This window comes from Carlito syrichta, unplaced genomic scaffold (genome assembly GCF_000164805.1).
Source record: "Carlito syrichta isolate Samal-C Ts95f unplaced genomic scaffold, Tarsius_syrichta-2.0.1 Scaffold169078, whole genome shotgun sequence".
Classification (NCBI taxonomy): domain Eukaryota; kingdom Metazoa; phylum Chordata; class Mammalia; order Primates; family Tarsiidae; genus Carlito; species Carlito syrichta.
Genome location: NW_007113174.1, coordinates 1,170,723 through 1,187,611, shown reverse-complemented (window position 1 = coordinate 1,187,611; position 16,889 = coordinate 1,170,723). Strand labels below are relative to the sequence as shown.

General features: G+C 40.3%; 1 protein-coding gene across 1 annotated transcript in view; it reads right to left on the bottom strand.

The window, feature by feature from the left end:
- Positions 1 to 16,889, bottom strand: part of BMPER (BMP binding endothelial regulator) — a 252,149-nt gene that overhangs the window by 66,453 nt on the left and 168,807 nt on the right. The window contains exons 12-13 of the mRNA XM_008051201.1: positions 14,900 to 15,229; positions 8,627 to 8,963 (exon numbers count right to left, since the gene is read on the bottom strand). Coding sequence (XP_008049392.1) covers positions 8,627 to 8,963; positions 14,900 to 15,229 — 667 coding nt within the window. The remainder of the gene's footprint in view (positions 1 to 8,626; positions 8,964 to 14,899; positions 15,230 to 16,889) is intronic.

The window sequence follows — 16,889 nt, the reverse complement described above, 5'->3', positions numbered from 1 at the left end:
AGTATGATCGACTCTAAATCATCCAAGTTGCTGCAAAGGCCATGCAGCTCTACTCACAATAGCAAAAACATGGAACCAACCAATCTTTCTAGTTTTCAAACAGGCCTTGCCCTGTCCAGCATGGGGCCTGCTGCTCCCCTGCCTGCTCCCCTGCCTGCAATGGGCCATTTCACCTCTTCCCAGAGAGCTCCCCATGAAGGCTTCTTCTGTCCATCTACCTCTAAGTCAGCCATTCCCTATCCCACCACCCTATTCCCTCCATCACTCTTCTCACAGTCAGAAATGGCCTTGTTTTTCATGACAGCTGTCCCTTCACATTGGCGTATGATTATCTGAAAGAAGAGCTTTGTCCCTCTTGCTCTGTCCTGAATGACCATGCCTACAACAGTACCTGGCACATAGCAGGTGTTCTGTTGAAAGTTGAAAAAGAAGGAATCAATGAAATAATAAACTCCTCTTCTGACAGCTCATGGCAGAAGTGGGATGTGGGAAAACCTGAGTGGACAATGATAGAATCTGGGAGCAGCCACAGCCACCCCTGCCAAATTCTCCAACATCCTGGTTACTGCACGGGTGACCAGGAATGAATCCCTTCACCTCTTGGTGCCTCAATTAGCACAACAGTAAAATGAGGAAAACACTAATCATGTGCCTCATTCTCATGGATGCAAAAGGGTTTTGCACTCATAAATAATGAAAATATAATGAAGTTATACCACACTGCCTCCTGCTTACTAAGAAGTAATCAAGAAGTCCCCTAAGCAGCTAAGAGAGATGCTACAAAATAATTAGTGTTTTACCTGCTACAATGACACTCATTCAAATCTGTGTTCATAAGCCTCATCTAATTGCAACTCAGAATGTAATTTTCTGAGGAGAAACACTGCAGGATTCTAGGATGTGCAATGCCTAAAATAAACTCAAAGCTAAATATATAAAATCAAATCAAAATGGCATTTAACCTTGAGCTAAGAAGCTTATGTAGCAAAGAATTAACCTTGCCCAAAGAGTCTGGCCTTAGTCTTGGCCTTGGCCTTTGCTTTTAGCTACAGGGAAACAACCTCTAGTCTCTGGAATGCTCTGCTTGACAAGAGTGTCTTTTTTGCCTGGAGGCTTTGGTCACCACAAAGTCTAACAATGGAGTCTAGTATGGGGCTTTGGACCATGCAGTAACATCTAGAGAAATTGGAGACCAAAGGCATCATCAGACCATTAGACTTCCAGAAGGGGCTGAATGCTAAAGGTCAGCCATGAAGGCAACATGCAATTGAGCCCCAAATAAAAACTCTGGACCAAAGGCTTAGGTGAAGTTCTCTAGTTAGCAGCAGCCAGAGGATATTGTCACACATAGTGGCCAAGAGGAGTCGACACCAGTCCATGATATCACAAGACAAGAATAGCAGAAGCTCCATTTTGCACACCACTGGACTCTGTCTAATATATCCCTTTTGATTTTAATCTGTGTCTTTTCTTAGAATAAATCATAATTATTTGATCAGTCCCTTCTAGAACATTCCTGACCCTAAGGGTTCTTTGGGAATCCCCTCTGAACCAGTGGCGTCAGAAGTGAGAGTAGTCCTGTGTGGACTGTGCTCTCTCTAACTTTGTCATTGGCAAACTGTACCGTTGACCCAATCTCTCTGTAGAAGCTAACCTATCTACAGTTTTTTTTGCATTTTTCTTCTTTAAAGGACAGTATGTTTCTCTCTTCAATATGAAAAATTAAACATAAGATTTTAGTCTTGAATAAAATGATGTTCCAAACATACTCATACCTTTCTGAGTATATTCTTACATTTCTTTTTGCTTTGCTTCCAAGAAAACTGGACTAACCAGGAACAACCCTTCAAAGCTAACATTCAGGCAACTAGAAAGCTATTTAATACCCTTGCCTTGGGTCACTTTGATGAATCACATAGGAAAAAATCTACTTGTAGGAGAGTTGAAAAAGAATAAATGAAATATTGAAGGGAAATGACCATAAAACTTTGGGTCCAGCCTGACAGACGGCTCAGAGCCAATGATAAAGCAAAAGGGTTGTGACTCCTTAGCACAAATGCTGAGTGGTGCCAGGGCAGAGGGCCAGTTGGCCTTGGCAAGATCACCCGTTAGAGGTCCAGTTGTTGCACCACCATGATAGGAGGCTAATTTGTGATCCTAAGACCAACTCAGAGAGGCCAAGGCAGAAACATCTGTGGATCAAAATATTACATAAGAAGATAACAAGGCAAAACACTAGCTGAGGGACAGAAGAGGAGCTGGGAGGTCCAAGAGACTTGCAAGTACACTGTGAGTAGGCAGACGTAGATGCTGGGGTTCAGGGGCATCACTTTGCTTGCCATAAGCATTCACAGTAGTAGACTCACACAGTAAGAAGTGCTTGCAGTTCTTGAAGTACTGGAAATGGGCTAGAGGCTCTGTTTACTCTGACTAGTCTATTCCATGAAAAGGCACACGCTGACTAAAAGTGTACAATTGAGTGTGGAGATAAAGATCTAAGATGGGCCCAGAATTGGAGGTAGCAAAAGTTACAAGTAGATTAGAGAGGTAGGCTAGGAAAAGTAGCCCTTCTAGGAGTGGTGATGTGTGAAATACAAAAAGGTAGAAAAAGAAAAGTCATTCTCCTTTTCCCAGGGAATTTAAAATCTAATGGCGAAGAAAGACAATAGCAGTGCAATAGAGCACATGTGTTAAATGATGATAAACACAATCAGAACAACTAAGCAACTAAAGAAAGAGTATTTACAGAGGCCTGGGGTGGAACTGGAGCTGTACCTTCAGCTTAAATCAATGAAGCAAGTGAGAACATCTCAGGAAGGCAGGAGAATGATATAGAACCAGAGGCAGAAATGTGCATTGTGTATTTAGACAAAGTGAAGGGGGAAAAGAGAGAGAAAAAGAAAGCTAATTAGCAGGTAAAATAATTTTGGACTTTTAAGATGACTTCTAAGGGCTGAAGTCTAATAGGTGATACAAACTCACTGTCTACTTACAGATTCAAGGTGATTACTCATCCTGAAAGTTGTCTGCCTAAGGAAAAACAAAGCAAGGCATATAACGTCACACTTGAAAATGAACATCTCATTCAAATTAGGACCCTAGTTTTAATGGCAGTTCTTGACAAGGCATTAAAAGATGTATACAAAAATGTTTGAAGCATGTTCTTCTTTAAAGTAAGGGAAATTGACTTGATTTTAATTGTAGAAAAGCAGTTAGCATTATATGATTTTTCTCAAACACAAACACACACATAAAGTCTGTACTCCTTGCCTGCCATCCCTCCTCTTGCTTTATGATCAGCGATTTGATTCCTTTGTAGAAACACACAAAGTGGGTCATTCAGGAAGTCTGTGATCTTCCCCTGGAAGGAAGCCACTGACAATCCCAGGACCCTAGTATATCCAACATCACTGTCCTGACAGAGTTCCAGTGTTGTCCTGCATTACCGCCCACCTCCTACCTCCCAGTACCTCAGCAGGAAAGGACACATCTGTGAATCCTCTGGCAACACTTCAATTCCTTACAGCTGTAAAAACCACTGCATAGAAAGAAAAGAACATTTCCTAGACTGGGAATCCCCAGGCACTTTCCCACACCGAACAAGTGAACAGAGTTTTCACTCTGGTGAATTATATCCCATCACAGAGAGTGAAGAGAGGAAAACAGTCCTGAGATGATTGTGGTGTGTAAATGTCTGGGGTTCACTGCACTTTACATGCATTTTTCTGACTCCTCTGAAAGGCGGTCCTGCCCTGACTTAAGAGTTCTGTTTTGCAGACAGGTTACTTACTTGCAGCTATTCTTCCAAGATGTGGATCTGAGCTAGAGAAAAAGCCGGTTGTTGGTGTTTTGTAGACACAGGGAATACAAGGTCTTTTCTTCCTCCAGTTTGGCCCCTACAGCCCCAGTCCATCTCCTGACCTCTCTCTGTGCCCCAGGCTGCCCAAGACTTAGTTCCTATCCTGTGAACTAAGTCAGCAGTGAGAAAGTGGGTTTGATATTGACTGTTGAAGATACCCTGGGAGCCTTTGGGGTGGGGATCTGCCTATTCCTCTTTGATTTCTCAGTTAACATCTGGGACATGAAGGGAGAAGCAACATGAGCCTGGGAAGGGAAATCAAGATGAGAAATGAGAAAAGAGGAACACACTCAACATTTTCTCCTCAGGGTAGCCTACATTTGAATCCAAATATAATCATAATGATTTCACGTTATTTTTTTCAGGTAGGTAGACAGTATACTGCCTCTGCAGCTACTGGGAATTCTCTGTAACACACCAAATGAAAGATAATGCAAAAACCTATTAAAAGGGATTATATAATTTAAGGAGACATCAATTAGCAAAAGTAAGACTTAAGATATGTTATAAGGCAGTTAAAATTTTTTCATAATTTTTAATTAAATTATTTTCCACCCAAACACAAATTCAATTAGTTAATTAAAGTAGATTATGCCAATTACAAATAATTCAATCATATATCACATTTTTATGTCAAATTAGCCAAGATGGATCAAACTGATTTGTGAATAATAATTTAGCAAAGCTTAAAAGGGTTTCAAAAGAGGGGGGGAAAGGATTGACTACTACGCAGTTATTTCTTATTCATTTACAAAATGAAATCTCTTACATTTTTTATTCATTTTCAAGTATTTCGATAATGGACAGTTTACTATTAAAAATGTTAAGTTGGGTAAAAGGTTAAAATAAAATGAAAATTATAAACCCTAGACATTTCAAAAGTAAACTCTAATTCAAAGAAATCAGAAGTATTATTTTGACCTTATAAGAAACACCATTTTATATTTATAATAGAATTTGCCCTATGAAGTGTTTTACATGATTAAGGAAACCCAAAATGGGTAACATTTCCTCAGAGAAAGAGTCCCTTAGCTCTCTCCCTTTTCTCTTTTACAAGCACAGTGGTACTTGGAAGTGTGTGTGTATGTTATGCTAATTTAGTCTTCGCCCTTAAAGGAAAAATTGTATTTCTTTGGAAAAGAAGAAAATAAAAGAAATCAAATTTCAATACAACGTATGTCTATGGCTATCCCTGATATTAAAGTAGCTCTATTTGGTCCTATTAGGTCTCATAAAAACATAAAAAATTAAAAAAAATGTATCACAGCCAGGGTCCTGACCACATTTTCAGGTTCATTTTAGAAATTCCTCCAAAGATATAAAATATACAGACAAAAATTTATGTGTGGAGAAATGTCATATACCTGCTGTTTTTTCTTTTTTTTCAGTATCACTTAAATGTACAGTGAACACTTGGTATTCTTATATGACAAAACAGTTTTTTAAGCAATTGCAATGTACTCTTCACTTACATTATTTCTTTGGGGGATACAAAAGACTGATGGTTCGTTTTGAAATTATTCAACATATTCATCAGTGAGAATTCATCTAATCAGTTCTCTGTGATGAGAGCAGGAGAAGATAGGGACCAATCAAAAAGGAAATGGGGACAGGGGCAAGTGGCTCATGCCTGTAATACTAGCATTCGGGGATGCTGAGGCGGGAGAATTGTTTGAGTTCAGGAGTAGGAGACCAGCCTGGGTACAACAGTGAGGCCTCTTCTCTACAAAAAAATTTTAAAAACTATTAGCTAGGTATGGTGGTGCACGCCTGTAGCCCCAGCTACTGTACCCAGCAGGTTGAGGCAGAATGATTATCTGAGCCCAGATGGTCAAGGCTGTGGTAAACCATAACCATGCCTCAAAAAAAAAGAAAATACTGAATTGACTTCCTAATTAAATAAAATGTATTTTATAACTCAGAATTCTAGAAGAAATTAGTAAATTAATAGCCATCTTTGATATTCCTTGTGGTCCTGTGATTTATCATATGAAATATACATTTAAAAAAATAAAAACAGCTGAGCAAAGGGCAAGATTCTCCACAAAAAGGAAAGGACATGGGACAACTTGCACCTTGTGCCAGGACTGTTCTTCTACTGTGTGCTAGCACAATACTGCCCAGTGACTTCAGTCCTCAGAGAAGCAATGCTGCCAGGTAGTTACTGTCCTACCAATTCTTTAAATAAGGAATCTGAAACTCAGCTAGCTACTGGGGTCACACTGCTAGACAGAGTTGGGACTGGGTTCAGCTTATTTTCACCCTTACTCAAGGCTCATTCTCAGCCCATAAAGTCTCAGAAAGCTTTATAATGTCTCCACAGAAACCTTGAGGCTAGATCCTCCTTGGCGATTCCCCGAGAAGAGAATTACCTTTCATGTTACACCTAATTTTTTTTCTCTCCTGCCACACATATGCTTGGGGGAAAAAAGGAAATATCCAACAAAACAAAACAAAACAAAAACCAGAATCCCTCCAATACTAGCCACCGTCATTTCAGAATGCATGAAGACACATTCTCCTGTTGGACAGTGAGATCATCGGCAGGGTACAGAGCAAGTAGACTTGTCCAGCTCTCCCTTCCGAGCCCCTCTGTCCTTTCCAGGAAAAAGTGGCTGGTGGTGGAAGGACACTCTACCACAACACCATGCACTGATGGGAAGAACACAAGCTCACTTCCCCGCCACAACCCATCCTCAGAACCTCAGTACACAAAGATCTTAAGAGCATTCTCATGAGCTGCCCAAACTCGGGGCATCAAACCTTTACACAAACTACCCCCACTGGGTGCTGTAGCTTCTGTAGCACTTTTAAAGAGAAGAAGGGGAGCATCTGTCTGTCTGCCTGGCTACCCAAGGATTCCGATTCTCTTTGATTACATATGTCAAAGTTGTTTTTCACGACTTCTGCCGAGACATTCATCGTATTTCTGCTGTAGTCCAGAATAATAACACTAAATAAATTGCCAAAGGCGAAAGAAATAGAAATTTAGAAAAAGGAACTAATCTCTGCAGGCCAGCTGTTCGATTTTTGTTTTCAACACATTCCTTTGAAATGGGACAAAAAAAAATTGGAGGTGTAAGCTGCTGGGCCCTGGGAGAAGCACAGCCTTTCCATTCCAAGTAGAGAAGGGCCCAACCCAAATTCACCATGAGGATAGGGGAGCTTCCAAAAGAGTCCTTACTCTTGTTCATCATTTAATTAATAGTGGAAGAAATGATTGCAGCCAATAATTATACAACACTCACAACATGAGGGCACTGTGTTAGCACACGCATTACTGTTTATAATCTCACTGCATATGAATGGCAACTCTTCAGGATAGGTTCTTTTATTATTCCCTCTTCACAGATAAGTAAGCTGAGGTTTAGAGAGCTTAAGTAAGTGTGCCAGGTGGTACAACTGGGCTAGATTTTGAGTCCTGGGATACCACAAAGCTCTTAATTGCTGTGTTCCTTCAAGTGAGGGTATTTAGATTCCAAATAAAGCCAGGTTTGTGTGTCCAGCTGCTGAACTCACTCCAAAGTCTTACGTTAAGATCCCTCAATTTCACTAGACAAGAGATCAGTCCAGGGGGTGGTACAGGGAGGAGAAAGAAGGGAACCCAGAGAATTCAGATTATAACAGGAAAATGGCTTGAAAGAGAGAAACCCGTGACTGGGAGCCAAATGGTTTGGCAGATGCAGCCATGTTCAGGGATTTGTGATGACAGGGACAGTCTTTTTCCACCCTACTCCGAACTGCCTTTATAGAACTTTATCTTTTATGTCCAAAGATCAAATAAAAAAAAAAAAAGATCGCATTTAATGAGAATGAGGGGAAATAAACTGGTGGCAATTAAAAAGTAAAAATAACCTCTCTGTGGCTTCAGACCACAGGAGTCTTCTAATTTTAAGAGGCACAGGCAAATCACTTAAACAAGGCCTTTTGGGCTATGCTCATCTCATGTTTCCTCCCACACCCATAGTGGTTAAAGTTATAGGCAGCCATAGTTCTTGAACCCATGGAAGGGTGTAGTAAACGCAAGTACAACTAGGCCAAACTCATCAACTCAGAAACTCAACCTCACAGCATGGAAGTCAAGTCCAAGTCTCCTTAGGAACCAGTTGCTTTGTGTGGAAGAGGGTTAAACAGAGTTAGAAAAGGTCAGGGAATCCTGATTCTTAATGAGAGTTCTTCCTTCCTCCACTCTCAAGTTTGTTTCTACCATACTCTGACTCTGGATATGAAGTCTCATAGTTGACTAAGATCCAAGGAATAGTCATTTAACCTTCCTATTCTCCACTTGTAGATTTGATTTGGACTAGACCATGAAAGAGACCTGAATTCTTTCTCAGGTAGAGTAACGGAGCTTGCTCAAGCACCCCAAAACAGCTAAAGTGACTTGAGATTCCACTTCAGCCACCTCTGCCCTATACTGCTATGGTTTAGGTCAGAATTTAGAAAGCTATCCTCAATCTCAGTGCCAGGCTAATACTTAGAAAAACCTGGGGTGTCACCAGCTTCCCAGTAATCCTGTAGACACACAAAAACATGGAATTGCCTAGAGAACATCACTCTGAAACACCTCCTGAAGTTTTCCAACTGGGAACATGATGTAGGGCTAACTCAAAATGAGATCTGCTGCAGAGGAGAAAGAAAGTAGAATGTTTGCGCTGACCCTTGGGCCTTTGTTATGTATACCAAGAGACTTGATATACTCTGTTCCAATGTCAAGACTATCCATGGTCTGTAACGTAAACCCATACCCTAGAACACTATACTTACCGGTAGAAAGTGGCATAGTCCACAGTCGAGTGGCAAGTCTGAAACTCCCAGGACTTGAGCTTCTGGCATTCTCGGTGGGCTCGGAGCTTTACCTTTACCGTCCCTTGACACAGTTCAGGCACTGGCTTTCTCTGGGGTCTGTTGCAGAACTCATTGGACTCCACCCTCCAAGATTCAGCAAAGTCATCCACATCAAACTTGAAGTTTCCATCTCCACCAATTAAGTCATCACGTTTATGTCCATTATAGTTGCCACAAAGACCACAGAGCTTGCCCTTGAGATGGGGGGCAGCCATGACTTCTACAAAACTGTCTCCATCCCAGGATATTTCCAACCCTAGAGGAGGGGGAGAGGAAAGAGGATCAACCATTCCTGAATCCATCAGTAGTCCCCAAAGTATACATTTTTACAATGTACATATGACTATCCTTCCAAAAGAAACACCAGGCAACTGTCCAAATTCTTGGTTATCTTTTAATTTTACCATACTGAGTATGTATAAAATTAAATGAATTACTTATTTGTTGGGGCTTATAATTATTAAACTGTATAAAGTTTATGTACCCTTGGCTTGACCTATAGATGACTTCTTCTTGACTATGCAACTCTAGGGTTTATAATTTTGCCTTTTCCTAAAGGAATTGTGATAGTCCAAATCATGGAATCATTTATCTAAGACTACAATAATGTGGAAATGGAAAGAAACAAACATGACAGTTTTCTAATGCAACTTTTACATCCAAAAATTCCCCTATAAAATTATTCCCCCAAAAGCCAAAGGAAATTTTCCAAATTATTTTCTGTAATGAGAGTATTAAAGGAATAAATACATAGCTTCTGAATACATCCTCTTCAAAGGACAACACTGACATAAATGAAAACATTTGCTCCCTCATTATATTATAGTCATTCCTGAGGCATGGACACAGTTTAATCCATGTTCCCTGGGGTTGCATTGTTGTGAAACCCTTCCAACCCTCATCCCTGGGGCCTCCATTCCTGGGTGGCTCATAAGCTTCCAGATTTTAGGAGACAGTGGAAGCTACCAGGCCACGGGCAAAAGCTCTTATTGTATATACATCAGCAGGCCAGTACTGTCTTATTCATCAAGAAAACTATCTTCGTTTTAGAAAGTAGAGAACATAAACTCCTCTTGGTTTGTCTGAAAACATGCATATTTCTCTGCTGGCTCATGACTTCCAGGAGTCACTCTAACCAATGACCCATCTAAATGGTGAGATTTCTATGTCACACATAGAACAGCCAAGATATGCCGTCACACAGCACAGATATATCTGACTAGGAGGTCAAGAAGAAATGCTCCCATGTCTACTCTGACACTGTATGTGAAGATACCATCCATGAGAAAAAGGAGAGACCTTTATGAAAAATCTTTTGAGGTTTTGTCTGAATATGAAATTGACATATGTCAGTAACATTAGAGTGATGTAAGTAAGGCCAGGAAGAAACACCCAGAGGTTAGACTCTAAAGCCAATAGACCAAAAGTTTGGATTCAGTCCAAGAGGAGAGAAGGCTAACAAAATAGCATTCCTACGAGTATACTGGTCACACAACTGCCACAAGAAAGATTTACTTCAGAGAGAGTTATTGGTAGGCTCCAGTGGTCTAAAACTGAACTTTTTCAGAAATAAATGAAAAGACCCATAAAGAAACCACTCTATGATAAACAAAAGGAATAGAAGCATTCTTAGTCCAAGGAAATCTGTAGAGAAGATCTTTTGGTTAGGAGAAGAGTCTGGATTCAGAAAAGAAATTAAATAGATAAAGTAGAAAGAAGGTCTTAGGAAAATCTCTTTGGGGAATAATTTGATAAAGAGGCGACAGAGACGGGACCAGGTAATGAGAGAAGGGACATACTACTAGAAAACCCCCACACTGGGCTGACCTTCCATGTGGATCTCTGTGAAAATCTGGTGTCAAATCTGACAACCATAACTATCATATAAAACAATTTATATTTCTTCATACTCTATCAGCGAACACATTGTTTGCACATAGTATGTACTCAAATAAATGAATTACCCTTGTCATGTTAATACACTGAATCTGTGAAGCCAAAGACATTGTGAATTTCATGTTAGTTAAGACACTGAATTAACCATTTTGAAAGAAGACAAGCACACTTGTAAGTTGATTTGTAATATACCCTCTAAGGTATTGAGGAAAATTGACCTTACAAGCCTGTAGCTGGGCAGCTGCCCAGCAAGAGAAATGAGGGGAGAAAATCAATTCCATACAAAGTTTAACTTTTACAGCATAATTCTGAAGATTTTCCATGTTTCAAAATTTTCCAAACTACAAATCTCTTTCCTAGACAGCAGGCAAATACTGTTCTTCCAAATGCCACAAATGGTTGAAAATTTACACCCAAGGGAGTTCCAATGTCATTACTACGGACAATGACATACTAAATCAGAGACTTTGGGCAGCTGAGTTCATGGGAATTCAACACAGAGTGCACAAGCCAATCACTGTGATCTTTCTTTACAGTGGACTGGAGATCCACACATGTCTTGAAAAATGCAGATCTGTGTTTTCAGTAAACTCTCCTCAAAACGTGTGACATCTCATTCATAAAGCATGGTCCCCAAAATAAGGGAATAATTTGTAATTTACTCTTCCTCCTTCTTCCTTCTCTATGCTATGATTACATCAAGAGAGTTTTCATGGACCAATGCTAGGCTTAATATTGTGGAGGGATGACTTATTCTATTACAGATGCCTTTGTCTTGCTGCATCATTTTTATATGTGCTTGCATGGATTTTTTTTACTTTCTAAATGAGTAAAATTCATACAAAGTAGATCACGGTAGTAATGTCCCCCCTCCCTGCCCCAAATGAATAAGTTGTAATTGAGGGAATTGCTCTTCCAAATGATATTTTAAATAGGCATCCCACGAGTTGAAAGCATCATGGAAGGGTCTGAGAGACTGAGGAGAGTCTTTTCTGCAGCTGGGATGAGTTTCCCAATTCTATGCATGGGAATTTGGGTAGAAAAAACTGGCAGAGTCAGAAGGCTAAAGCCAAAGCATATGTCTGTCCCATCTGGGGATGTGAGCAGCAGCCGCATTCCTTCCATTGCATGAAGGGCCTTCCAATTTTCCCTTCTCACCAGTGAACGTTTTACCAACTTTTTCTTTGCCCTTTCAAGGTGTGATCAGGCTCCAGAGGCCTAGCTGGGTTTTTTGCTGTTGTCGTTTGTGTAGTTCTTTTATTTTGTGGATGCTGTTGTTTTCTTTCATTTTGCTTTTTTGGTTGTTATTGTTGCTTTTGCTGTTGGTCACTTAAAGGAGAGAGAAGATGCAATATATATGGCTACACAGAAGTGATGTTTAAAAATGGATAGGCTGAGGTGAGCAGATTGCCTGAGCCTACGGGTTTGAGAACAGCCTGGGCAATTTGGTGAGACCTCATCTCTACAATAAATCAAAACATTTGCCAGGCATGGTAGTGTGCACCTGTAGTTCCAGCCACTTGTAAGGCTGAGGTGGAAGGATTGCCTGAGCCCAGCAGGTCGACGCTGTGGTGGCCATGAGCGTGTTACTGTACTCCAGCCTGGGTGACTGAGTGAGACTCGAACTCAAAAAAAAAAAAAAAAAAAAAAAAAAGGATAGTTTTTCTGTTCAGATTTTACACCAAAAAAGGGGAGAGGAGGTAGGATATACGTTCATCAAATATAAAACTCTACCAGAAATAAAATAAAAAGCCATGTTCTCCATATGTTAATGCTTTCAGGTGGATCTGATGTAACTCTTTCAGGTAGTCTTGATGAATTGAACAGATGGCAGAAAGGAAATATTTTAAAATTAGTTGCTAAGTGTCAAGAGTTGGGATGGGGTTATGTAGTATGGGACTGGGTGATGTTTTCTGAAGTTACCAATCCTTGTTCTATGCCACTTATTATTAAACCTAATTCCACCCAAACTACACAACCACCTGTGCTACCCTGCCAACTGATCCTGTCATGAACTGCTGAGTTCATAAACCACAGGGCCAAAGAACCATTTCTCCCCATCTCCCATCTTCCAGCAGCAGGCTTGATTTAAGCTGCTATTTGGAGGAAAGTATCCTTTGATCACATAAGCTTAAATTTTTAAAAAAATCTATAGAAGATGAACACTCAAAGGAAATACTGTGATATTTTAAATAGACAATCAATAGGTGGTAAAAAGAAAATATCCCTAAGGGGTAGTTCAAACTGAGATGGCTAGACCAAGGTGGAAGACACTATTGTCTGGAAATAGAATTGTTTCATTCAGAGGATAAGTGTAAAACAAGTTTAGTGCCCAGAGGAATACAGTTCTTCCCTAGGAAGCAGAGAGCTTGTACGATTCGTGTGCTACAGGAAATTGTTCAGCCAGGTATTAAGAGTGCCGTGAAATTTACTTGCCTCATGGACAAAGAGATGGAAAAATAAAATAAATTGTACCACTGAGTTCAAGGCCTAGAACAGTAAAATTCACTAATCTAATTGTGGCATTTATGATCTATTATTAGCTTCTTAGCAGCCTCATCTTTTTGCTCATTTTTATAACATGGAATCTTAATAAAGAGTACATTTATTCCATAAGGTTTTGTCAGCTGTGACTGGAACAGTATCAAATCTCCTGTTAGTAATCTTCAAGTGCCCAGGATTCCTTTGAGAACCAGGCAGTGGTTGACTAATAATTTCCATATCAGTAGAATACATTGTGTTCAGCTGGCTTACAGACAGACAGGCAAGGTGCTTCTCATTAGGGCTGTGTAATAATGACTCGTCTTGCACACACTTTACAGGGAACCAAAATATGTCGCCTCCTTTGAAGGGATGACCTGGGGCCTACATTTGCAGAATGGCATGTCTTTTGGATATAAGAACAGGTGTCTGAATGTTCTGAGCAGGACTAATCCCTCTAAACTTGAACAAGTAGACCTCTTACATCTGTGAAGTGAAGAATGGGAATCTTTTCCCCTTTTTAGAATGTCCCAATTCATTAATACTTGACATTCCATCACTGAAACCATGTTATATTCTCTAACTAAAATCTCTCTGAGCTTCTACTTGGCTTCCTGCCTTTGTTTGGCATTCCATAGTTTCAAATAAATTTATCAAAATACATTTTGGTTTGAATTGAAACAGTCACCAGGGTTCTGAAGGTTCAGTAGAAACAGTCTCTACAGTCCCTTAAAAGTGCCTGCTTTATCAAACGTTTCATTATCTGAATACAGGGAACTCAACTGGTGCTTTTACACTGCTAAATTCTCATCAAAGCAAAAGTTAAAAATACACCAATTTCCTGAAAAAAACCATGCTTTAAAAAATAAAATATGCCAGAAGAAAGATAGTGTAATATCCAACTGACAAACAATATCTATTAACCAAACATAGCATGGAAAGAACCATATATGACACAGTAAAACATAAATGCGCTCAATTCATTCTCTGAGGCTGATATTCAAGAACTAAGTTTTGTTTCTAAAATGCCTTTCTTAGGTAGCATCTGACAGATAAGAATTCGAGCCTCATGAACCACTGGCAGCCAGGAGTCATTTGGCCTAGGAGGAATATTTGGCCCACGGAGTGGAAATGCAGGGTCCAGTGAGCCTACAGCAACATGGGATGCTGAGAGCAGGCCTCAGCAGCTAAACCACACGTGGTAGCCTCAATCTCCTTGGCATAGGATAACCGGGTAGGATGAGGCTACCCCTGGTGCATACCAGTAGTCTGCAAGAACAAGCTCTTCTGCTATGGATATCACTGGTACTAAACTGTTGACTTTTGAGTACAACCCCGCCCCACTTCTTGGACAGATGCTAACACAAAAACACTCTTTCTCCCAGATGTGAAACTGCATATAACTGGCTGAGCAGGGAGAGACTCCGACAATTCCAAGCTGGACATCATCGGCCTAAAATGGCAGCACAACCTGGGAGAGGGGTTATTTGGAGAGTACAACTGCAATTTTTAGCAGGAGGACGGAAACGTTCGGGATGTGGGAAGATTGCACAACTGGTGGGACTAGCATTCACATCGCAAGGCTCCACGTGGTGCACATGTCTCCAGCTATGCTGTGGCATCTCCCGGATGTGCTTCCCCTGTGGACGAGGATGAGGTCAGGCCCGCAGTTGCAGCAAGACTGCTCTGCCTCGAGCATTTCCTACCCGGAGAAGGCGGCAGAACCACATCCCCTGAGCATTCTAACCAAGTGGTGCTGCCAAGTGGGTTGAATAGGCGGAGGGGAGCGCAAGAGGGAGGCCACAGATGCCCCACCTGCTTTGGTGGTCACTTTCAAGAGGTAGCCATCCAGGTCCACGTGGAAGTGCGGTGCGCGGCAGGGGAGCGCGATGCGCGTGCCATTCCAGCGCACAGCGAGGTGCTGCTGCAGGCTCACCCTGCTCGCGCCCAGCACCAGCTCCACGGACTTGGTCCACGAGAAGGAGCGGGTCCGGCGGGCGTCGTTCTTCACCAGCACCTGGAAGGGCGAGGCAGGGGAGGAGCAGTCTTTCGTCAAAACGTACTGACACGTCCCCTGAAAGTTAAATGTGCGTCCGTCAAAAGTGTTGTAGTGGGGATCTCCGAATACCGTGCAGACGCCGGGCTCTGCGGATGAGTGAGAGACAAAAGCAGGTCACAAACCTCGCCAAAGACTCAGAGAAACCAGGGGTCCCTGCGATACACCTGGAGGGGGCACCTGCCGGGTAAGGGCCTTAGCAGAAATGCAATCAGGGAAACTAACTTAAAATTTTTTTTTTTTGAAAAAGAAGTTCATTCGTTTTTCGAGCTTTCCGCCAAACCTCACAGAATACTCACATAACACTTCTGATGCTTTTGTAAGTAAAAGGTATTTGTAACACCTCTGATTTGTCAAAGCATCTCTGTTTTGTAGCCATGGTGTGCTTCTGTGGTCTTAATATAAGAAATGAAGAAACTAAACTAAAAAAACTAAAAACTGGCCTTACTTCATAACTCACATAAACAAGAACAAAATAAGTATGTAAATAAATAAATAGCAGCAACATAAGTAACGACACACCAAAACGTTATTATAATTTCCATTTAACTAATTCAAAAATTTTCAGAAGATAATATGTAAAATGTTTCTCACGGTCTTAAAGAAAATCATGATATTCAGTACTCATATATTGATGTAACAAATAAATATAATTGCCAAAAGTACATGTTTAATAGTATCAGGAACCAAACTACTGATGATATTTACAGATCATCTTTGTAAATTTTCTGGAAACCCCTATATTTTGATGTATGTATCAAAATCTAAAATTGGATGAAAAATCACAACACTTATTTCGTACATTTAAGAAATTTCAATAGATTCAGCATTCCAAAATACCATTAGTTCAAATATTTATGAGAGCAAGATAACATTTTATACTTTGGGACATCTCAAGACTTTTATAGAAAATTAAATATTGTTCCATTTTTGAAACAAAATTGGCATTGGTTTGTTCTGAATGTAAATATATCTTATCTGTTTTCAAGGAGACACAAAAAAACAGAAAATGAGAGTTCATTTAGAGACTTTAGCACAAATGATGAAAGAGTTATAATAAAAAGAACAATTTCCAGTCAACACCAGAGTAATAGCCAGGTCAGGAATAATAATCAGAATAAAAACATTAGATAAAGACTACAAGAATGTCATATAAGTAATTGCTCTGAATATCTAAGGGAAGGATTGAGTCAAGACAGAGGAAGGATGTGCCAACTGATCAGATAGGACCAATAGGATCCAATGCAAACATTTGCTTTTAATTTCTAGAGTGTTTGGAGACTAATGTTGCTTTGTTATGATACATTATGTCATTTCATATGTCACTCTGATATGACTCCATACAAATCACACATATTTGGAATTTGATAAATTAATTTCTTGTTTTAAATTAGTTTTCCTTGTCGATACTTGATAGAGACTCACAAAAAAAGAGTTTTGGATATGTAAGAGAATTTCAATGAAAAATACTTTAAAGAATATATAAAAGGCACTACTCAGGGGCAGAGGATGTAGGTGGGAGAGAGAAGTTTTGAAAGTTCAGCAGTAAGGTTTGAATTCACTCTTCATTTCCATTCCTTTCTTATTCTTTTCTTGGTTGCTTATCCTTGTGACCCCAATTTTACCATGTATGCTGCTTTACATTGTACACTGCCCCCACCGTCCTAATTGTATATCTCCCCAATTAGCGCTGCTACCGGTCTAACCTCTTCATAGGGCATTTTCCAGTCCTTTCCTCCGTGTGATTAC